This window comes from Exophiala aquamarina, assembly GCF_000709125.1.
Source record: "Exophiala aquamarina CBS 119918 chromosome Unknown aczIA-supercont1.4, whole genome shotgun sequence".
Classification (NCBI taxonomy): Eukaryota; Fungi; Ascomycota; class Eurotiomycetes; order Chaetothyriales; family Herpotrichiellaceae; genus Exophiala; species Exophiala aquamarina.
The window spans coordinates 3,985,857-4,007,445 of record NW_013550584.1 but is presented as its reverse complement, the minus strand read 5'-3'; the positions used below and the strand labels follow the sequence as shown (position 1 = coordinate 4,007,445).

General features: G+C 52.2%; 9 protein-coding genes across 9 annotated transcripts; 2 read left to right on the top strand and 7 right to left on the bottom strand.

Moving 5' to 3' along the window:
- Positions 1 to 77: 77 nt before the first annotated feature.
- Positions 78 to 1,634, bottom strand: A1O9_06543 (uncharacterized protein; the record flags this gene model as incomplete). Its single annotated transcript, XM_013405753.1, has 3 exons — positions 78 to 292; positions 343 to 1,543; positions 1,599 to 1,634. 3 exons carry the CDS (start codon positions 1,632 to 1,634, stop codon positions 78 to 80), a joined length of 1,452 nt encoding a protein of 483 aa, XP_013261207.1.
- A 1,638-nt stretch (positions 1,635 to 3,272) lies between these two features.
- On the top strand, positions 3,273 to 5,127 carry A1O9_06542 (uncharacterized protein; the record flags this gene model as incomplete). Its single annotated transcript, XM_013405752.1, has 3 exons — positions 3,273 to 3,732; positions 3,834 to 4,320; positions 4,368 to 5,127. 3 exons carry the CDS (start codon positions 3,273 to 3,275, stop codon positions 5,125 to 5,127), a joined length of 1,707 nt encoding a protein of 568 aa, XP_013261206.1.
- Positions 5,128 to 5,365: 238 nt separating this feature from the next.
- Positions 5,366 to 6,649, bottom strand: A1O9_06541 (uncharacterized protein; the record flags this gene model as incomplete). The annotated part of the gene is made up of 3 exons (XM_013405751.1): positions 5,366 to 5,915; positions 5,987 to 6,095; positions 6,238 to 6,649. The coding sequence occupies 3 exons, from the start codon at positions 6,647 to 6,649 to the stop codon at positions 5,366 to 5,368; spliced, it is 1,071 nt and encodes a 356-aa protein (XP_013261205.1).
- A 787-nt stretch (positions 6,650 to 7,436) lies between these two features.
- On the bottom strand, positions 7,437 to 8,235 carry A1O9_06540 (uncharacterized protein; the record flags this gene model as incomplete). Its single annotated transcript, XM_013405750.1, has 2 exons — positions 7,437 to 7,600; positions 7,659 to 8,235. The coding sequence occupies 2 exons, from the start codon at positions 8,233 to 8,235 to the stop codon at positions 7,437 to 7,439; spliced, it is 741 nt and encodes a 246-aa protein (XP_013261204.1).
- A 1,660-nt stretch (positions 8,236 to 9,895) lies between these two features.
- Positions 9,896 to 10,692, top strand: A1O9_06539 (uncharacterized protein; the record flags this gene model as incomplete). Its single annotated transcript, XM_013405749.1, has 2 exons — positions 9,896 to 10,261; positions 10,369 to 10,692. The coding sequence occupies 2 exons, from the start codon at positions 9,896 to 9,898 to the stop codon at positions 10,690 to 10,692; spliced, it is 690 nt and encodes a 229-aa protein (XP_013261203.1).
- A 1,073-nt stretch (positions 10,693 to 11,765) lies between these two features.
- A1O9_06538 (STE/STE7/MKK protein kinase) lies at positions 11,766 to 13,348 on the bottom strand (the record flags this gene model as incomplete). Its single annotated transcript, XM_013405748.1, has 3 exons — positions 11,766 to 12,271; positions 12,322 to 12,613; positions 12,671 to 13,348. 3 exons carry the CDS (start codon positions 13,346 to 13,348, stop codon positions 11,766 to 11,768), a joined length of 1,476 nt encoding a protein of 491 aa, XP_013261202.1.
- A 2,871-nt stretch (positions 13,349 to 16,219) lies between these two features.
- A1O9_06537 (uncharacterized protein) lies at positions 16,220 to 17,388 on the bottom strand (the record flags this gene model as incomplete). The annotated part of the gene is made up of 2 exons (XM_013405747.1): positions 16,220 to 16,938; positions 16,992 to 17,388. The coding sequence occupies 2 exons, from the start codon at positions 17,386 to 17,388 to the stop codon at positions 16,220 to 16,222; spliced, it is 1,116 nt and encodes a 371-aa protein (XP_013261201.1).
- Positions 17,389 to 18,664: 1,276 nt separating this feature from the next.
- Positions 18,665 to 19,958, bottom strand: A1O9_06536 (uncharacterized protein; the record flags this gene model as incomplete). The annotated part of the gene is made up of 4 exons (XM_013405746.1): positions 18,665 to 18,767; positions 18,821 to 18,872; positions 18,957 to 19,735; positions 19,822 to 19,958. 4 exons carry the CDS (start codon positions 19,956 to 19,958, stop codon positions 18,665 to 18,667), a joined length of 1,071 nt encoding a protein of 356 aa, XP_013261200.1.
- A 1,032-nt stretch (positions 19,959 to 20,990) lies between these two features.
- On the bottom strand, positions 20,991 to 21,407 carry A1O9_06535 (uncharacterized protein; the record flags this gene model as incomplete). The annotated part of the gene is made up of 2 exons (XM_013405745.1): positions 20,991 to 21,269; positions 21,354 to 21,407. 2 exons carry the CDS (start codon positions 21,405 to 21,407, stop codon positions 20,991 to 20,993), a joined length of 333 nt encoding a protein of 110 aa, XP_013261199.1.
- Positions 21,408 to 21,589: the final 182 nt, after the last annotated feature.

Here is a 21,589-nt window from a genome sequence, read left to right as displayed (position 1 = left end):
ATCCTAAGCCAAGCCCTGGAAAGCTCACCAAGCTCGAGTATACTGCAACACATACCAGCATCCAGTTGCAACTGTGTTCAATTGGATACATTCATGTTGATCAGTATTGTTTTTGCATGTAGATATCCTCTCAGTCCTTCATAGCCACACTCCCTTCCTATGCCGCTTTGTTTAACCCCTCCGAAGGGGACCTGCGGCGACGCCTTGAAAGCTTGATTAATGCCGACTGCTCCTGCTTCGATCTTGCTTGCAACCCGTAGAGCTCGGGGAATGTCGGATGTGAAAATCGATGCTGTAGTTGTTAGCCAATTGGGAGTGTTTGAAAATCAAAATTGCACCTACATCCAAGGCCATATGTGGTGTCATTGGCCATCTGAAGAGCTTCTTCCTCGGTCTTAAACGTCTTGATGGCAATGACGGGGCCAAAGATCTCATCGGTGAAGACACGGCTCTTGACATCAGGGTTCAAAAGAATCGTAGGCTGAACGAATGCACCCTTATCACCTAAAGCGTCACCTCCGGTAAGTACTTGAATTCCTTCGGCTTTTCCATCCTTCAAGAATCCCATCACGCGATCGAATTGCTTCCTGTCAGCGAGGGGCCCAAAAGCAGTTTCTTTCAGAGATGTGTCGCCCATTTTCGTTGCAGCATCTTCGAATGCTTTCTTCACACCCTCGATAAATTTGGGAGCAATCCCCTCTTGGACCAGTACTCTCGAAGAGGCAAAGCAGATTTGACCAGAGTTTCGGAGGAAGCCCTCCGCGTTATGCAAGATAGCATTATCAACATCAGCGTCATCGAATATCAAAGCCGGTGACTTTCCTCCTAGCTCGAGGGAGACGTGCTTCAAGTTCGACTTTGCTGCTGCTATTTGGACAGCTCGCCCGACTGCAGCTGAACCTGTGAAGGCGATCTTGGCGATATCCATGTGCGAAGCAAGCATCGAGCCAACCGGGCCGGCACCAGTGACCAGATTAATCACGCCTGGTGGGAACCCAGCCTCTTTAATTAGCTCGCCATATGCTAGAGCCCCAAGAGGAGCCTTTTCGGAGGATTTGAAAACAAAGGTATTTCCCGCGGCGAGAGCAGGAGCCATTTTCCAGGCGGCTAGGGTATAGGTCGAATTCCAGGCAGCTATGCCGGAGCATACACCCAATGGCTCGTACGCAACAATCTTGTAAGATCCATCGCCTTCCGGTGGGTAACTCTCTCCTGCAATCTTCCCAGCAAAACCAGCGTAATATCTCCAAACACCAGGTGGGCCTTGGGCAAAAAGTGTAGCTACGGAGACTGGTTGACCCATGCAAACACTTTCCAGTTTTCCGAGTCTCTCTGCGTTGGCTTCCAAGAGATCGGCAAATTTCAGCATAATCGCCGCCCTTTTGGCCCCTGTGGTAGATGACCACGAAGGGAATGCAGCTTTGGCAGCCGCAACAGCGCGGTCGACGTCGGCTTCAGATGCAACCTGGATTTTGTCTGATACTAAGGTATCATCGTTGGGATTATAAACAGATAGAGTTTCCCCAGTCGACGACGGGACATACTGTTGAGATGTACATCAGCATCGCCAGCCTTGAGAAATACACGAGGGTACTTACCTCATTATTAATGAAGAGATTGGTCTGATATGACATCTTTTGGAAGAACTGAGGCTATTCTTTTCAGAGAAGGATATGGATGAAAGGATAGCTGTACAGTACGGCTGCTGCGAAGTTGTTCAGTAACACACACTTGGTATTATCGCAGCGCTGATTTCCGATTTAAATCTTTCCATCTCCACGGCTTCCAATTCCCGTGAGTCTCTTCAGGAGTTGGAGCACTATGTCTGTCCTCGCAGCGAATTTTGCCTCGGGTGCCAAGGGAATACAACCCCGCCCACGGCCGCCTGCAAACATTGGTACCCCTCACTTAGCTGTGTGGGCCAATCGAGAAGCATGCTCAAGGCGAGTTCGATAGCAACGGGGGCTATTCCGATAGCGATCTCTTGTGATAGGGAAAATTGGATAGAGGCTGGAGACTGGGACGGTTTCTAAGGTCGAATTTGAAGATTGTTAACTGCAACATCGATTATATGGGGCCGTCACACAAATACGAAATCTACGCGCTTCAGGGCAATGACTTCGCAAGCACTCCTGCAAGGCTACGGCAGAAGGCTACTACGAGGGCTTACGGTTGCCATATTGACCATAGCGTGGGAATGTCTGACGGCAACGCGCGGCGTCCTTGGCCTTGACGAAGAAGAAGGGAAGTGATATAGTAGGAAGGAGGAATTATCATTTGCCTTGGCGGTCGATCATTCCAAGAAAGATTAAGTGAACACCCTTTCGAGCCTGGATGGGCGCCGGCCTTTACTTCTTATAAGGCATCAATCGAGGAAAGGCTATCGCCAAGGCCATCCTACTAGCATATTGCCTTGGAGGTGACAGTGGAGCTGGGAACCCCGTAGGCATACCTGCGAGAGGGATCAACTTACGTTTTGTACCTTTTTGAAATGATATACAATCGATCCTATGCTTGGTCCCCTAAAGAACGAGATCACCGAAACGGCCCCTGCGACGCCTCTGGCTGCCCAAATAACTCGACCTAAAGCGTCCAGCTGATAGGATTTCCAGGGTATAACAGTACTCGAAACCAGTTCAACCCATTAGCCAGCGCTAACATAAGTTCTCGTGGTCCAGCACGACTATTCTCAGGAATGGCTACAGCAATGCTGGCTTCCACCCGCCAAACCAGTAAATTCTGTGTAGCAACAGGCTATTCAAGCTTACCAACTGCCGTTCCGGGCTCAAGCGCTGATGGTTTGTAGGATCTGCCTTGGGATTAGCGGTCGACACTCTGCAGGGGCCCCCGAACCTCCCACGAGCTGGGTTTCACGGTGTCGCCAATCTACGGAGTTACCCAGGAGTCCTGGCTGCAAGCTGACAAACAAGTGGAGCTCTGCCCACCGAACTGGATCCCCGCCGCAGGATTGACTGTTCCTCTGGGATAGCAGCGGTCTGTCCCGTTGGGTTGGGGGCGGGAAGTTCAAGGAAAGTCTAACCCTTCTTCCTAGCCAAACCTCTGGGGCTGCGACGTCTTCGTTTCACATCACCATCATCGCTCTCATTCTTTCTGGGTGAAGGTGCGATTCGTTGGGCCTCCTTGATTGCTTCCGCGCTCTATCTTAAAAGCAAGTATCCTTATCACAGGGCCGGCGTCTCGAGGATCGCAATCAGACCAGGACACAGCTGTGAGATGGCTTGGAGATGGTGCTACTCGTAACCTAAGAGGCAATGGCTCCAAAGTCCAAGGGCGAGCAGCCAGACTTTGTCTTCCTTTCATATGCGCCCAAACCCAATCGAAAATCTCAGGCGATCCAAGATACCCAAAGGCGTGCTCACGCAGCTCGGAAATCACACGCGCTGGCACGGCAGAGAAGAGGGGTGTTTGATCAGAGTGGAAACGATGAGGCGAGTTCATCAGCTAGTCCAGAAAGTCCCAAGAACAGCCCCCCCAAAGAGTCTACGCCAAACAAAGTTGTGTTCGTTCAGCCCACTGAAGACCTTGATGAGTCGCTGAATATTTTTGGAGAGGATGATTCGCAACCAGTGGCCCAACGTGACCAGATGCAGCTTTGGTCCCCTGCCTACAGCACCCCAGCTACAACTTTGCTCGGACAAGGAACCGTGGACCCCTTTGATGTATTTGCAGTAAAGGACCTTCCGCCATATGTCTACAAGGTCTTAGATATAGGTAAGCAATGAGTGTGTTTTCCTCTCTCAATGATACGAGACCCCAACGTTTTGGCTGCCTGATGATATGCGTCTAACCGGCTGACATAATCCCACCCTCAGCTGCGGACATGAAATGGGGACACCTTAAGCCATCGGTCCTCAATCAACGATCCAATCCACTCAAAAGAGCATGGCTACGAGCGAACATGGAATCGCCCGCTGTTTTGCATGCCATGGTGTACGGCATGCTTGTTTCGTTAGACTCAATACAATCGCCGATCGAACCCGGAAACACTCTGAGCCTGAAGCATCAGACATACGCTATGAGTTTATTGCAGAAGGAATTGCAAGCACTTGGCGACGGCATACCGCATCAGAATATTCTGCTGGCTATAATAACGCTTGCTGCGCATGGTGAACCTGTCCGAGACCAACATTTTGCTCCATTAGGCTACCCCGAATCACCGCTGGCAAAGACTCAAAATCTCCACATATATGGCTTGTTGAAATTAGTACCCGAGCACACGTACGCGATGTTCATGATACTCGAACGAATTGGAGGAGTAGAAGCTGTAACGCTCTACGGTCTACGAGATACCGTTGACTTGTAAGTCCTGCCACCTGTCCCTGCGACCCATGAGACTTATTTTATAGTTGCGACCTATATTTCGCCACTCGCTTGGGAACTCCTCCCAGACTCGCATATCGTCACCCTATCTATCCGTTGATCTCAGATATCGAGTACACCCCCGATTTGATCGCTGAACAACTTCTCCTCAAATCCGGCAGATCCCTAATAAGCCTTCCAGCATTGATCGAGGAATACCAAGAAGTCGTTGGAATGTCGGCAGTACTTCTTGCAGGTCTCGATCAGTACCAAAGAGAAACAGCATCAGCTCCTAGCTTGCCGTCTTTGGTTCGTGCAAGGTCTGCTCTTCAGTATAAGCTGACCTCTCTACAACCCGTCGACATGATGCTAGCCGCGTTCGATGAACAGGTTTGCGAGATCTGCCGCCTTACTCTCCTTATATTTAGCAATATGGTATTCTTCCCACTTCCACGCGTGTCCGGCGTCAACGAACGCCTCATCGCGAGTCTACGCTACAGCCTTGCCACCACTGGTGCTGATTTTTTGGTGCAGCATCTGGGCTTGTTGACTTGGGCTTTGACCATAGGGGGTATCGCAGCTTTCTCAACGAAACATCGCTCTTGGTTCGTCTCCACATTTCGAGAGAAGCTCCTATGGCATCCAGATGACTGGGAGGGGGTCGAGGAGGTTCTCGCCGCCCACCTCTGGTGGGATTACGTGTGTGAAGACCCTGGTAAAATGTTTTGGAAGGAAGTCCATTCTGTTCATCGCTCCTCCTCTTTCTCCGGTGGTGGAATCAGCCTGCCATTCTACGGTCCTTCCTGAATGCAGCTTTACTTGGAATTTACTCCCTCGAGGAAACTCGAACAACGCGATTCCAGTTTTGGAAACGGTCAGCATCTGCCACCTGCGACGGGTGGCGGAGTCCCCCTACAGGAACACCAAGAAAATGAAGGCGAGGGCCCAGTTGAAAACATGCGCCGAGTCGCGATTCTACGTGAACTATAAATGAAGGCCAATTCCACGTCTTTGCGACAACTTAGGCAAGATGCTTCGTACACAATCACATCACGTAGACGAGTTTCTTACCGCTAACCTTACCATTCCTCAACTCTGGCAATCCAGTCTTGACGACACCCTCGAGCCCACCTGTTCTGACATCAACTGGATGCGGCTTCACATGTCCCAACTGGAGCAACCTCTCTGCAACTACCGCAAATCGTCGAGCACGCTCAAAATCCTCAGTACTGGCCGGAACGACTTGTCCCATGAATTCGTATTCCTCGCCGAGGAAGGAGTAGCCAACAGTGGGGAGTGTCGTGATACCGGGAAGCGGCGGTGTCAAGGGTGTGAGAACACTGTACAGGACATCTGACTGTTGGGTCTCGTCCTGGGGCGCTAAAACCTTTGCACAAAATGCAGCCGAATCTGCTCTGGATATATTATCAACACAGAGTGTCAGTGGACCAAGGGCTAATGCATTCTTCTTGGCGATTGCAAGCAGCTCGGCGGGGGCGTCGGGCGAATAGTGGTCAACAACGAAGTCTGCACCGTACGATCGTACTAGGTCCGCATTATGTGGTGCGCTGGTGGTGAGGACGGTAAAATTTGCCCTAGGGCCGCTCAGAATCACATCCGCCAGAGACATGGTTGCCTTAGAGTTGAGGAAACGAGTACGACTTACAGCTTCGCAAACTGGATCACCATGGTTCCCATCGCGCTACTACCGCCATACACCAAGATCTGCCTTGGATTTTGCTTACTTGTGTTCACCGAGCCATCCTCCAATATAACTGGATAGTCGATGCCGAATTTATCGAACTACGCAAATGGATGGTGTCAATTCTCGGGCAGCTGGAGGCCATCATTCAGGCCAAACTACTCCAGCTCGATATTTTCAAAACTCGAAGCATTGGGCCGTTGGACTTACAAAACAACGTCCGGTCGTGAGCGTAGTGACCCCTAAAGAGGCTGCCTGCTCGAATCCCATCCCACTGGGGATTCTCAGCTGTAAATCAGCCTTGACGACAATATATTCGGCAAATGTTCCGTTCTCGAATTGCGCCGGATCAGTGCTACGAGTACAACCGCAGACACGGTCGCCTAGCTTGAAATCCCTCTGCACATCAGAGCCAAGCTCAACGACCGTGCCCGCGTAGTCGCAACCAGCTAGTGAACCCGGGACTGCCATCTTGAAGTCTAGCACCAGCAAGTCGGCGGGATTGATTGCTACTGCCATGACTTTGACTAGGAAATACCCCGCCCGTAGCTTTGGAAGTGGCCTGGTCTCCACGACCGCCTCGAGTTGGTCGTCAATACCCGAGTTTCTGATAGTGACGGCTTTCATGGTCTGGGGAAGCGACATTGTGAAGGGTTTTGACGTGGAAATATGAGAACAGATGAATAGCGATGTCCAGTAATTAATGATGACGGACTAACTAGGACTTAACATAGTGGCGGCAGAGCGTTCATGCTTATGTCTTTGCACATCAGGTGGCCTAGAGCTACACCCTAGCACTTGTGGAAAAGGCAGCAAGGCCACCTGCGCCAAGGTTACTTTAGTCCAAGGACGCGAAACTCGCTGACAGGGAATAACCCGTCTCCCGCAAGCTGAGGCCAGAACAAGACGAATGGCGGGTCAGGACAACGAAAAGACGGCTGAGGAGCCAGCCTTTTTTGCGAACTTTTAGTGAAGGTTGGTCTTGAGCATTGTTGAAAGATACCTCACAAACTCGGCTTCCTCACCCTCAATGTGCCCCGAGGGGCGGACCGATACTGAAACCCCGACCTAAATGGAAAGGCCGAAACCCCTGAGTGGGTGGCGCTCTTCGTGTCAAAGGATCTGTAAGATAGACCCGGGTTTTGTTGCTAGATTTCTACCCACGAAGGGCCTGCTGCGACGAAGCCGCAAGTCAGCCACGACTCCCACCTGATGGGTTCGAGGTCCATGACCCTAGTATATCGGCCAGACCACCCCTCTAGCCCAACAAAAGGCTTAAAGTGTCCTTCGTCCTCGGGGCGAGGTAGAAATCCCCAACAAAGATCGTTGATTACCTCTTACTGGTATTCTCAGAGCTTTATTCCTTATCAACCGACCAAGTGGTGTCGAGACTTTGAACATGGGCGAAGCCAAGTTAGAGATGCTGAACTTCCGTCGTGAATTTCAACCCAACATGTTCGAGGTGATTGATATACCGTCCTCCTAGACATGCTGGTGTGCAAATGCCCCCAGTCAGTCGTGCATCGTCTGTGTCTTCCAACATTGTCCGAGCCGCCTGCGCAAGCAACGCCGCCGTCACTGTCAACTTGGTCAGACTCCGGGTTCAAGATGCAACAAGGAGAGGGTTGGTGCTCACGATAGTACATGCTTCCAGTGTACTGCAGCCTCCCCAAGATCTGCCTTCTATTTTCCGTGTCGACATCAGGCTTAGCAACGGCGCGGAACTCGATAATTTCGCTTTTCGTTTTCTCCCTGTCGGGTCCGTCCCCAGGCTTGAAGACGGCTCTCTTGATCAGCGCTCTAAAAGGCGGCAGTAAGACGAACACAGCCCCGATCAGCAGGCTATAATGCATCAAGACACCCTTGAGGAACCCGCAGGCGTTCATGAACTCTCGGTAGGTGAAATTGGGGCCGTAGAACTCCTCTTTCAAGGAAGGTTCCTGCTTCGTCAGGCCCCACGTCCGAAACATGATTGCGGCGTTAGCTGGACCGGTCGCACTTGTCGATAGCCGGCCCAGTTCAGACATCGTGCGTTGGCCTGTGATCGCTGACAGGAAGGTTCCTTGGGGGGCTTGGTGGTCGTTCGGGACTGGTGACAGAGCATACGGTCTGATAGCTTGTCCGATAGCCTTGAGCGGATACTGGTCGAACAGATTCATCAATGTCGTGACTGTACTGCCGGACTGCAGGGAGCTTGAACACTTGGTGAGCATGTTTCTTTCTCGTAGACCAATTCCGGAAATCCTCACTGGAGCTCATGTATATCCACCACGACATCTCCCACGAGCGACGAGAATTCCGACCTGACCTGTGTGGCAACGACCCAAGTAAGCAGATCTGATGGCGCCGATTCCATCGCGCACTGAGCAAACATGCAAGAGCCGCTGGCTTTGGCTGTAGCTTCGCATTCATTGATCATTGCTAACGTCTATGGCACTTCTGGCGTGCAGTCTACGTAGTGAGTACCGGCTTCAGCACAAGTTTTAAACGCGTGTTCCCCATAGCGTGCGTAGGGTCCGACCAGTGCAACGAGGCAAAATGCTTTCCGTGCCAATGCGGAGACTTCCTTGTCGTTGAGAGCGCACACCTCAATAGCTTAGGGGAGCGGTTAGCCTGGCAGATCTAGACTCGGTCAAGCATGAATGATAGGTCCTATCCGGGGTCGCATGATCGGGAACTAGCTTCTTACACCGAGATGCAAGGTCCTGGAGCTTGTCTGCTGAACGCCCGGCGATGGCCCATCTGAGATCTGAAGGGAGGTGAGCAGCGATGTGCTCAGCCGTCAGGACGCCCGAATATCCGACAGTGAGGTCAACACAAATCCATACGCCACCAAAACGAACCATGAACGAACCAGCAGCTCCATATGCCACGATATCATATTGGCGGCCGTGCTGCTTGAACACAATGACGTCCTGATTTAGATCTGACGTAACCCTGTTTCTCAGGTTTAGCGCGAACGCGGCGAGGAACAATTGCGTCGACTATCATTGCTGCCGAGTCACAAGAGCTGGACCTTCAAAGCGAGACCTGCTTGATTTATTTTGTATCCTGCAGATTGTCTCCCATACTTGGAATGAATCTAGCTCTGAGGCTGCCGGAGTCGGCAAGTTCCATCTTTCCACTTCTCGAAGTGGTAGGATTTCAAAGCAATGTGCAATCAAAACTTCGATTTTCGTGATCATGACTTCTCGAATAGCGCACATGCATAGTGCTGGATCAGTGAAGGGCATTTGAGACCCAATTCAGGAGAGGCCGTGGCATCAGTCGTTCAGCGCCTTGGAAGTGGCAATCTCCTACTCCTATTGAGGCTCCGGCGAGGCTGTCCGTGCCCAACTCCGATATTGCACCACAACACCGAGAGCTGCGGTTGCGGAATATATTCCTCCGTAGCCCGACTTTACTTTCTCCAATGATATTTTGAAACTCCCAAAGCTATTTGTGGCGCTGCCTTCTCGAGGTTCCACGGATTCTGCCCGAAATTCGCTCCGAGGGTCTCCAGATCTCTTCGCCGAAGGAAATCAAAGGAGTCGTGCGACTGAGTGAGCACTGCGCAAGAATTGAATGCCGTGGTCGAAGAGCGATTCAATCAGAATGAGCAGTATTTGGGATGGAGTTGCTTGAGAGTATACTGGGGATTGTAGTGGTTCTGGCTGGAGAACCAAATGCTTATGTCAATGATAGATTGACGACTCTGGAAGAATCAATCAGAAATTCTCCTTGGCTTTCAAGGTCTCCGTACCTTGACCCACGTTGAGCCCTGTCGTGGCATGACTTGGATCCGGCTGACAACAAAACCAGTACTGCGGCGGCGCGTGCCATAGGTGCCTCACGACATTCGACCAGCAGACCCGGCACGACCTCATCGCTCGGATGGTCAATGAGCGAACGACACTTCAGAAGGAGAACAAAAGTATCCCGCGACACGTAACCGAGAGGGGAATTGTCGACGAGATGTTGAATCCAGTTTTCGCGGGGACGGACACGACGGGGAACAAGCTCACGTATCTCTTCTACGAGATGGCGCGCCACCCCGAATGGAAGATGCGGCTGCACGAGGAATTAAAGCGCGTGGTGGGTGATACCGCCAGCCCTGAGTATAATGTGATTGAGAAGCTCCCAGTCCTGGAGGCGGTCGTGCAGGAGATCTTTCGATTGAGGCCCGCGGCACCAGATGCGTTGATGCGAGTCACGCCCGAGGGCGGTGCGGTCGTGGATGGCGTGTTTGTTCCTGGCGGGGTATATGTCCATCCCATCCATGCTTGGATTTTCTTTGACTGCTGTTGACTTCCCAGTGCAAATAAGCCGAGCGCCTTTCAACTAACCCATCCCATCACTCCATCTAGATCACAGTATCCTGCCAAGCGCTCTCCACGCAACGGTCGCCAACCATCTTCCCAGACCCTGACCACTTACAACGATGGCTCAACGCTTCCCCTAAAGCTTTAGACCTAATGCGCGAGCAAATGCTGCTGTTCGGCAAAGGCGCGCGGTCCTGCCTGGGGCGAAGGATCGCAATCATGGAGATCAAGTGTGCCTTGACGGCTGTAAGCAGGAGGTACAAGGTCGATATTGGAAGTGAGACGACAGATGACGATATGCAGATGATTGACCATTTCGTGTTGATTCCGAAGGGCCAGAGGTGTGTTTTGAAAATTACGAAGCTTTAATTTTTGGGGAGCGGCGAGCGGCGAGGGCCGGGGCTGAGCTGAGGCGCTCGGAGTGTCGAGCGTTGAGTATGATCGATAATATATTGGAGACTCTTGTTCATGGGAGACTGAGTAGGACATGGATGAGCGATGCTGGTTAGCATAGTATAGCATTGACACCTTGGCTGTGATAGTACAAGTGGTTGTCGAGTACAGATGGCATGTAGGCATTCTTGAATACACTCCTGGATGAGGTATACCACGTTGTTAAAGCACTCGTATTGAGGTCATTCTTCACCTGCCTTGGTCCTACTGGACAGCATTCTTCCTCACTCACAAGTCATCGCTCTAAATGGGGATCGTGGAGCAGTCGACAATATATTTGTAGTTTGTAGAGTTTAGTGCCTCAGCGGATGAAGGTTATTCCGTTGCTCCGGTCCTCCATAAACAGTGACCACAAGGCGCCTGCCACTCGAACGCACTCGGATGCCATTTACTCCCAATGGCGCAGAGAAACATTTCGCGAAAAAGGTCAAAGATGTATGCAAATGGTAGAGTTCATTTCAGTTCAATTCAGTTCGCGAATGTCATTAGCGAATGTCATTAAAAAGTGTTGCTCGCTCGACACACGCTAAAGTTTCCAAAACCCTATGGTCTCATGCGGTGTGGCATATGCATGATATGGCGCCTCGAATACTGAAACCAGCATATCAGGGCCACTCGCCACAGCTGCGTCCAGCCACCAACCTTTCACCCTTGAAGCAGGCTCCGCGCCCTACTCTTCCATCTCGGTTCATCTCAACGAATCTGTATCCGCCGGCCTCAGATCCGCACATGCTAGAACCGAGCCCGCTGGGTTGGCTTTGAGCTCGCAAATCATGCAGAAAAGACAGTAGTTCTGTTGCAGTCCAAATCTCTTGATCACATCAGGACCAAAACGAAATTACTGTCGATCGTATTGCCCTCCAGATATTTGGGATTCCTTATCATATGCTTGCGCAGCTAGCGTGTCCAATGTCCAAGATCGAACCAGTCCAGATTGCCTCCATCCGACATCATTCGTTTTCCCGTACCATAGAGATCAGTCGTTATATTTACTCCTCGTCCTTCCAATCCCAGACCTGCTTGAGGAAAGTGGACATGCTGACCTTCTTGGTTTTCATCTCCGTCATCCACGGATGCTCTAGCATACGCCATGGGTTGGCTCTTCTGGGCGGCTCTTTCTCCAAGCAGCATTCGATGAAGTATTTGAACATGTCACTCCATTTGATACCGTTTTCGGGTTCATCCTTCAATTTCGGGATTGGTTGGGCGACAATATATGTGAGGAGGTCGATCAAGCCCGCACGAGGTTGCATCTCAGTCCCGTCTGCTGGGAAGGGAAATCGGTGTTGGGCGACTTCCAGTAATGTCACGCCCAGAGACCACACGTCCGAAGTGATAGTGTAGGATTGACCCTGTATTCGTTCTGGAGCCATGTAATATGAGGTTCCGATAAAGGTATTGGCATCACCTTTAGTGCCGAACTCTCCACTCACCCCGAAATCGCACAATTTGACTTGGCCATTTCGACAAAGTAAAATGTTGGAGGGTTTGATGTCTGTTCGAGTTAGCATGAAAGAAGAAAGACCACAATGTATTGAGACGTACCTCTGTGAATGATCTTACGGCTGTTGAGGTAGGTAAGCCCATGGAGTACTCCTTCGGCAATTTTGCCTAGAACCTTTTCTCCGGTTCGGCCTCCGAGCTTCTTCACTTCTTTGTACACGCTGTCGAGACTCCCGCCTTCGCAGAATTCCATGGCTATGGATATCGTGCTAGAGGATTTGTCCATGAAGGCACCATAGTACTGGCAAATGTATTCGGACGTGCAGTTCTTGTTGAATTTGAGCTCTCGAAGAATTTGTTTCTTGACATCTGGATCGGGACTCGTGGTTATGATCTAGATAGATGTCATTTCAGTCAGAGATCAAGGTCGGCTAATTAGAAATGCACATACCTTCAATGCAAATACGGTTTTCCCGCCTTGTAGCATACACCTTGTGACAGCACCACCAGCACCCTCCCCTAGGGAACCGAGTTCAATTATTTTCCTTTGCTCACTTGCAGCACCCCACCCTTCATCGTCTAGGTCGTCGACATCGAGTGGCCTCCCTTTTTCTAAGCTGAGTTTCTCTAAATCAACCAATAGTCCACTCATGCTCCCTTCTCTTTCCATGGAGGCTCCACCGACTTCGGAATATATTGAACTGATCGCAGAGGAGGGATCTGGAGTGCCGGCTTGTCGGCCGTTGTTGAGTGTGAATGAGAGGGCAGAGTATGTGGATGAGGAGGCGGAGCCTGGAACGCTTGTCCCTTGGAAGCTGTCCCCTCGAGGTCGGCTGGCATTGTCATTCCCATGCACAGCAGCGATATTTAGCGGTTGTATCGAGGGTCTGAACACTCCAGCCTCGTGCACCGAGCCCTGGCTGCCCATCGGCGTTGCTAGGGACAATTTGGGGGCACCCTTAGAGGCAAGACTAAATCTGGGGATCTCTGCAGGTTGTTCGGCATCAGGATGGACGGGTTTGACATTTGGTGAAGGAGGAATCCCGAGAGTGAGGCGAGGCGTCCGACTACCGCTCTGGCTTCGCCCACCAGGGACTGGCGGCCGAAGAAGCGGCACCGGGGACGACATTCTGGTTGTGAGAAGGATGCAAGCAAGGGTGGGTGTACGGTTAAGAAACCCTTGTAGGTGTAGATGAGGTGTTCAAGGAGTGGTCCCCGAGTCAAGGAGAGATCGCAAGAGTGTAAGAAGGTATTTGTCGTGGGCTGCGGTGGCTCAGTGCGGGATGGGATGTAGACTCGATGAGACGCGGGCAACTGGGCGAGGCTGGGATCAATTGTCCAGCAACAGCAGCTGCAGTGGGAGGACTTGTTGTTGCACCAGGATGCAGTGTCGTCTTGTATCGATCAGAATAACGCCTCGTTGCAAACAGGCTGCCTGCTGGTTACACCAGGAACTGCAGCCACGGATAGATGTTACTGGAGATAAAGCTGGTCTGTTCAGATGGCAATAAAACACAAGAGGGAAGAATGTGGTGAGGAACCAGAAATGAATTGCAGTAGTGAGTGGTGATGAGTGGTGGTATGGCGATGGGCTGGCTGAGCCCGGGGCCAGTTCTGGCGGCTTCTGGTCACCGCAGGCGTGAGTTTGGCGAGGTGAGACTCGGCTTGACTTGGTACGAGATAGCGGGTGAGACTCCGTCCTGCAGTTTGCTGGTCTTTACTACGGAGCACTTAGTAACTGGCTTTCCTCGAGTCTTAACTTGGAGAGACACTGACCCAAGCAGACGTCGGGTTTTGGGTTGGCAGGTTGGACCTTTTGCTGAGTTTGGTGGGTTGGGTGGGTTGGGCGGGCTGGCCGTTTTGGCCCTTTGCCCTGTGGTCGTTCCGGCGCCTTTGGGTGATCTGCGACAGGCGGCTACATGAAACACCACTCATAGGCACGGCCGTGTTCTCAGGCAGGCTGTTCAGGCAGCTTCAGGCCTCGATTGGGGCCGAGGGGCCAAATTTGCCGGCCCAAAACAACTGACTGGGAAATTAGGTTGGCTGTTGAGTGAATCAAAAGCAATACGGAGTACAGATGAGGAGCAGGAACAGGAACAGGAGACGGAGAAGGATGAGGACAAGAAAGGATGGGTCGAAACAGGTCTGTCATCAGGCAAAGCCGGGCTTGGATGAAATAGCAACAGGCTGATGGTTGATCTGATGCAGTTCTTCTGGGTGCGCTCGCACTGTAATGACTGAGTCTGTATCTGAATCGTGTTGGTGTTCCGTGTCTCAATTGTCTCGCCAATCCATTCGCATTCCCTCTCCCTGATTACCATTACCAGACGCAAGCCAGTCGGTGGTTTTACAGGCCCGCCCTCATAGATTCCGAATAGTCCGCCAACTTCCATAATTCTGTTGTCCTCCTACTCTGGTGGAGCGAGGGGCACGTTTGCAGGTAATGCCTGTGCTAAACCCATGTCCAAGCCCTACGAAGAAGCAGTGACGCAGTCATGCCGTGGTCTGTGAGCAAGTGCGTATGCGAGCCCCATATCCCCATGCGTGATGGCCACACATGCATACCGCTCTTTGTCCAGGAATTGTGGCCTATGGTCCACCTGTCAGGGCCATCAACATGCGGTGACTACAGGGTTCTGCACTTCGTACCATGGATCGCCCATCAGCTCCTGCACCCCAAGCCGGGTCAAGCCTGGTCGAGCCTGGCACCCACCTGGTCTGGTGCCTCTGCCGTTTCCGTGACATCAGATGGGAGAAAGTGGTTTCTGTCAGACTGAATAAGCCGGCTGCCGGCCTGGCGTGGAGGGGCAATTTCCACCACACTCCGCTTCCAATTCTTCACGTTATAATGCCGCCCCCTCCAACGGTCACTTGTCATTCGCCATGTCAGACCTCCGATTTCGACCTTCACACAATACAGCTGCCCTTACCCGCCTTTTTGCATGTGGCGCATCGACTGCATCGACTACGCGTACTCTTTACAGCTTACTCCGTACTCCGTACAAACTACAAGACCCTCCATGCTCCGTACGGATTACAGGGAACTCGAGGTACGTACTCTGTCCCTGGTGAACAGGACATGCGAGCCTTCGGCTTCTCTCATCCGCTTCCGGCCAAGGTGAGGTCTCCAAGCCACCACCAAACATATGAGTGCTCGTAATCTACTTGTACCACACAGAAATACAGTGGCTGCCTACAAATTCCGAGGAGGTGCCTCGCACATGCGTCGTCATCACAAAACAGTTAGAAGAATACTCGGTCCGCGGAAGACGGAGACAGATACAGGTCTGGATGAGTTTCAGTATTTGACTAGGAGAATTCCACCTGCCCGCCGTTGCTTTTGCTGCAATTGCTTCTCTGCCAGCTCGACTGGTGGTTTGCTAACTGTGTTCTGGATTCTCAATGCTGTACTGTGCGGTACTAGGGCCCCCAGCTCCCACTGCCCAATCGTCACAATTCGCAACTATCCTTCACCACAGCCTGGACAAAAGTCTCACCTCGCTGTCAGTCCCGGTCATTGGAGCAAACAACATCTTGCAGGGCAATCGGTGTATGTGTTGTGTTGGGATTCGTGGTGTAGTGTTGGGCGGTCCATTTTGTGGTCCTGCACCACAAAACAAAGACAAGTCTGAAGTGATCGGTCATCGGTGAATGGATGGTGGTGCGATTAAGAGAAGGATTGTAGTGGTGGGTTGCATACAAGCACAGGTCATCACTCATCAACTCGCATGCCAGGCGAGAGGTTTAAAAAGGTATCATAAGCTTCGTCATGTCGCTTTGCGCAAGACACCGTCTATCGGACGCCAAAGGAAAAAAACGATGCCCCGTGCTTTTCGTCAATTGTGTTTCGACCGGCCGAGAAGGAAATTGGTGAATGGAAGGAGCGTGTTGGGAGTAGTTGGTAGAGTTGTAAATCTCAGGTCTGCGGAGGCCATCAAGCGCAGTCGCAGTTGAGTGTGCAAGTAGGCGAGGTTGCATCGCATCCAAGTCGGACGTAGCCTTACTCGGAGGAGATCTGTTGTCGGCGGCCCTTCTCGGCTTCCAAATTCTCGTACAACAGGTACAAGGCTCTCTCATTGGCACTGGCGCTGCCCATAATAGTGAACATTCTTTCCCCAGTGTCATCATGAGGTGCCTTTGCGATGGAGATTCGTGCCCCCGAACTCTTTCGAATTTCGCTGATCTTGGATCCACCCCGGCCAATGATGCAGCCGACCATATCGGCGGGTATGCTGATGTTCTGGGTCTGAACCTCTTCGCCATCTTCCGTGACAATGGGGATGCCGCCGCCGCGGGGACCGTCGTTACCGCGATTGTAGGTTCTGGTCTCGCTGAAATCAGCACCGTTGCCAGTTCGGTTGTAAGATCGACCGCCTCCATAGCTGCCACCGGTGGGTGCTGCATTACCACCGCTGCCGGCCGCGCCAACGGCAGGGGGCAAAGGACCAGAGCCAACTTGAACTCGGACTGCTGGGTTGTAAAGGACAGTGCCAGTTCCGCGTTGCCAGTCATCAACGAGGCATTTTCCAATCTCCCAAATGGCCTTGTCAATGCCCTCTGGAGTTCCTTGGACTTCAACAATGCGCTCGGTGGATTGTGGCAGCATTTCCTTTTGGGCAACCATGCGGACACCAGAGGCATCCTGGATGTGCTTGATCTTGAGGCCTTGACGACCAATAATGGTGCCCATTTGGTTGTGAGAGATCAACAGGCGAATGGCTATACCATTTGTCAGTAGTGCTTCAGAGAAAAGAAGACAGGCAAAAACTTACGGTGGGTTCCGTTGTTTTGAATGACACCACCCATGCCCATCTGAGGCGCACCTTCCAGAAGGCCTTTGGCAACAAGCGAGTATGCCTTTGAAATACCAGCGAGGGGTCCAGTGACAGTCAGGACACGGTCATGGACTCCCTGGACGACCTTGCTCACACCAGCTTTGACGCCAGTCTCCTCGCGAAGGTCGGCAACATTCTTTCCCGCTTTGCCAATGATGACACCAGCTTCCTTGGTAGAGACAATGGCGCGGAGGGTGAGCTGTGACTGCGCGTATTCTTCTTCAGTCTTGGGTTGCTCATCCCTGCTGTCGCCTACACTGAGGACGTTCATGCCATCGACAAGGCCAGCATCATCGATGTGGTTGGCGTTGATTGGAGACTCTGCAGAAGCCATTGCAAATGGGGTTGACGGGGATCAAGGAGATCGGAAAGGGGTCAGGGCGGTAATTGTGGTGAGGAGAAGCGAGATGAGGGCGGGTGTTGGTTGAGGTTGTGCGGGAGAATTGTGCGGTTATGCGGATGGCGGATTGAGAGACAGGCCGTTCTGAAGAAGCAGGACTGTGATAGAGAGGCTAGTGAGGATGAGGTACGATGGTGTGGAGAGAGAAGAGGACGAGGTTGTCGGAGGGGTGGAGGGGTGGAGAGACGAGAGACGAGAGACGAGAGACGAGAGACGAGAGACGTGAGATGAGGGATGAGGGATAGAAAGGTAGAAGAGTGCGAGCGTGAGTGTAGGAGTGAGTTCGATGGTAGCGAGGATGAAGTGGTGAGGTGAAGGTGGATAGAAAAGGTGATGGAGGAAACTAGCAGCGGTACGGAGTAGCAGTGGTGGTGGTAGAGGCAGTTACGAGGAGGACGACCCAAGTGCGTGAATTAGCATTAGCAACTTTGGCAGCTTGGTTTCGGTGGAGTTTTTGCAGGAATTTGAACTGTTTGGTTTGTGTTTGGCAAGCACAAACAGCTGCCCTGCGGGTGCCTGCAATGACTGCCCATTGGTGAGAGCCCACAGTCAAAAAAGTTGATGGCGAGGGAGCAGTCGTGCATTGTGCGTCGTGCGTCGTGACTGAGGCTGGCCACTAACCGTCGAACTAAGCCCCTAGCTAGTCCCCCTCCCTCCCGTAGTGCCTAGCTAACTCACCACTATCACTGTCCTAACTGCTAGTATCAAGTCCTTGGCTTAGAGCAGGTTAGCCCCAACTTAAGCCACCCCAAGTCGCTGGATCCAGCCTTCTAATTCAACCACCTAAGGCACCCCGCCCAATGGGTCCCATGCCTAGCCAGGACGTAGAGCCCCCAAGCAGTTATTATGTGGTAGACCAACGCAATGTGTGCCAAGAGATCAATTCCCCGGGCTCTCGCCTCGTCACCGCCTCAGCCTCGAGGGCACAAGTACACCACACCGTACGGAGTGGTTTCTCGCCTCTCACCATGTCCTGTGGTCACTCAGGGCCCGACTCAGGGCCAGATCTCGCTATCACGGCGCCCAATGCAGTCCGGATCTCGATTGATGCTGCAAGATCCAGGAATCCCCATGCTGTTCACCGAGAGATTCTCACCACGCCTGCATATCACACGGATCACATGTCTTACAAAGTACGGAGTGCTGCTAACAACACTGGTTCAACGTGCTGAGCGTGCTCTTGTCCCATCTCCTACTCCGCACTCTTTTCTTATTTATCTGCCTCGAAAACGATCTTCTGCACCCGCATGTTATTGAACTCGTCATACCATTTGACCGCTTCCGACATGGGCTTGATATTTTCAACCATAAAGCTAGAAGGAACACCGTCAGCAAAATCGGGTGACACCAGAACTCGTCTACTCACTCAAGTTGGTCCTGCTTCCTTGCCAGAACGTCCAAAGCTTTTTCGAAGAGACCTAGAGGAGGCCCTCATGTCAGCAAGGACAGAAACACAGCCCAACGCACGCGCGGTGCGTACTGGTCAAGGTAGGTATGCTTACTTCGAACAGGGCACCTCCCCATCTGGATCCGCAAATTCTTGCCGTACGCCTGGTTGCCAGTCCACGGGATCTCGCCGTTGTGCACACCAACACTCGAGATATTGCCCCATGGCCTGAGGAGCTCGAAGCCCATCCCTAGGGCATCACTGTGTCCCACGATCTCAATCGCCGTGTCAGCACCCCGGCCATCAGTCAACTCGAGAACACGCTTCTTCAGACCCTCCTTATCCTTCAAGTAATTCCAGGGCTCAGCGCCCAGCTTCTTCGCCAGCGCCAACCTGTCGTCGACACCATCCACCGCCAGCAGCGCCTTAGGCTTATAATCCAGCGCATTCACCAGCGCACACAGCCCGACGGGCCCACACCCGATCAACACCACCACACTGGTCTCAATGGTCTCCTGATCAAACCCGCGGAACGCATTTGCCGCCGCGAAGTACCCGGTGGGGAAGATATCGGCCATGAGCACCAACTTCTTCTCGTCGATATTCGGCGGCGCCTTCGCGACGGTCGCGTCTGCGAGCGGGATGCGGCAGTACTCGGCCTGGCCGCCGTCGAGAACGGCACAGCCGAACAGCTGGCACTTCTCGCAGCGTGAGGAGAAGCCCTTCTTGCAGTAGAAGCACTCGCCGCAATTGACGGTGAAGGGCGTGACGATCAGGTCGCCCTTCTTGACGGATTTGACATCCGATCCCGTCTCGACTACTTCGCCGGTGAACTCGTGGCCCATGATGAATCCTGTAGGTGATGGCTGGTGGCCTCGGAAGACGTGCAGTTCACTGTGCGTTTAGAAGAACGAGGCGTCAACCAGTCAAGCCCCGAGCAGCCCGCCACTCAAGGGCGGCGTAGGATTGTCAGAACTCACCTGCCACACAGCGCCGTGTACCTGACCTTGATGATAATGTCTTTCGGATCCTGAATCTTCGGGATCGGTCTCCTTTCCACCGCAACCTCCAATTTCCCCTTGAACACCACCGCTTGCATGGTATCCTGAGCTGCCATTTTTTCTGGTTTAGCTTTCTCGTTTCTTGGGGCTGGCCTTTTCGGGGTGCGCCTTTCTCCTTGGATAATGGTATATACGTATCACCTCACCTTGCAAAACTATGAGAATGGGAGGGAGGATGTACGAAGCTGGAGAGGAGACCCGAAAACACTTAGAAGCAATGGCAAGTAAAGACCCGGAAACCGGAATACTCTCAGTACTCTTTGACCAATATAAAGATATAGGAAAAAACAAAACCGAGATCTTAGTTCGGCGTTGCATCAAGCTCATCTCCGAAAGTCCTTTCAACCCATCATGTTATTATTACTACTGCATGTCGGTTTACCTAGGCTTCGGCTGCGGGGGAGCGCGAGGGGTGCTCTTCCACGTCCCTCGCAAGTTCGTCACGTTGCCTGGTGGGGAAGATCGGGTGTCTCAGGCTGAATTGTTATCCAGTTGTCCGACCATTCGACAGCCATGCCATGCCCTTTCTATGACCCGCCGAGTCACATCGGAACATTGTATTCTCGCAGAACCGAAACCTGCCTCTCACGGGTCGGAATCCGAGTTCCATGGAAACCCACAGCCTCTCCTATCCCGCATCACAAAAAGGACGCCTTCGCTGAGTACGGCGGATTGTCCAAGCCAATAGTGGATGGAGGTTTCTTTCCCCGGCCTCGTCTCGTATGCTATGAAAGATATTATTATATGTGATATAGTCGTGGCTTTGGCGGCTGCGCCGTCACTCATAGTCAGTCTATCAATGTTGCAGTTTCCCAAAAGAAAACACCAAAACAAGGTTCCCATCGCGCCCAGTCATGTCTCCGTCCCTTTCTGACTCTGATGGTATATGCAAGTAAACTCCAAGCCCGTGCTCCTGGTGGCCCAAGTGGTGGTTGTGATAATGGATCCTCCAAGCAAGTCAAAACCCGCCGATGCCATACCGAAAAGAAACTGCGTTCAATTGGCCGTCCGAGCAGGCTCGTAAACTTATCCTGTAGCTGTTGATCCCAAGCCTGGATCCTCTAGTCCCCAATAAACCCAAAATTGTATCAATTGACGGTGCACAGCAGTTCTGACTCCAGAATATACTTGCCCTCCTTGTACTTCTCGCTGGCCTCATAAGCCTTGTCGTACTTCCATCCCACCGTCTCGTCACACTGTTTGCACTTGATGTCACGCACAATGTGTCTGCCGGTGGTCATATTACGTTCCATTGCCTCGGCCTGCTTGATGTTGACCACCGTGGAGAAGAGAAATGCTTTTCCATGCTGCCCTCGAAAGTTACGCGATATGATGTCGTCAAAGTCCGCCAGATGCGTCTTGCAAGTCTGCCAACAGGGAGGCGGTCAGTATGCAATCATCATAGTCAATCGAGTTGTAGTGTCCGACGTGCTTCTGCAGATGGAACCTACCTTGCACCCAAAGATCTTTGCGGAATTGAGGTATGTATTGTAGGTGAGTCCCATCTTACCTCCTCACTCGATTCACTCCCTCGGGAGTTAGGCAAGAGGAATCCGAGTTCCCACGACCCTGGGCTATATCAACCGATCTTAGCCTATTGACTCCTGCTCTTTCCCTCGGGGTTGCTCGGCTTCCTCCTCAACAGCTTATAGTGGTTATGAGCGAGGAGGAAGCCCTCAAATTGAAA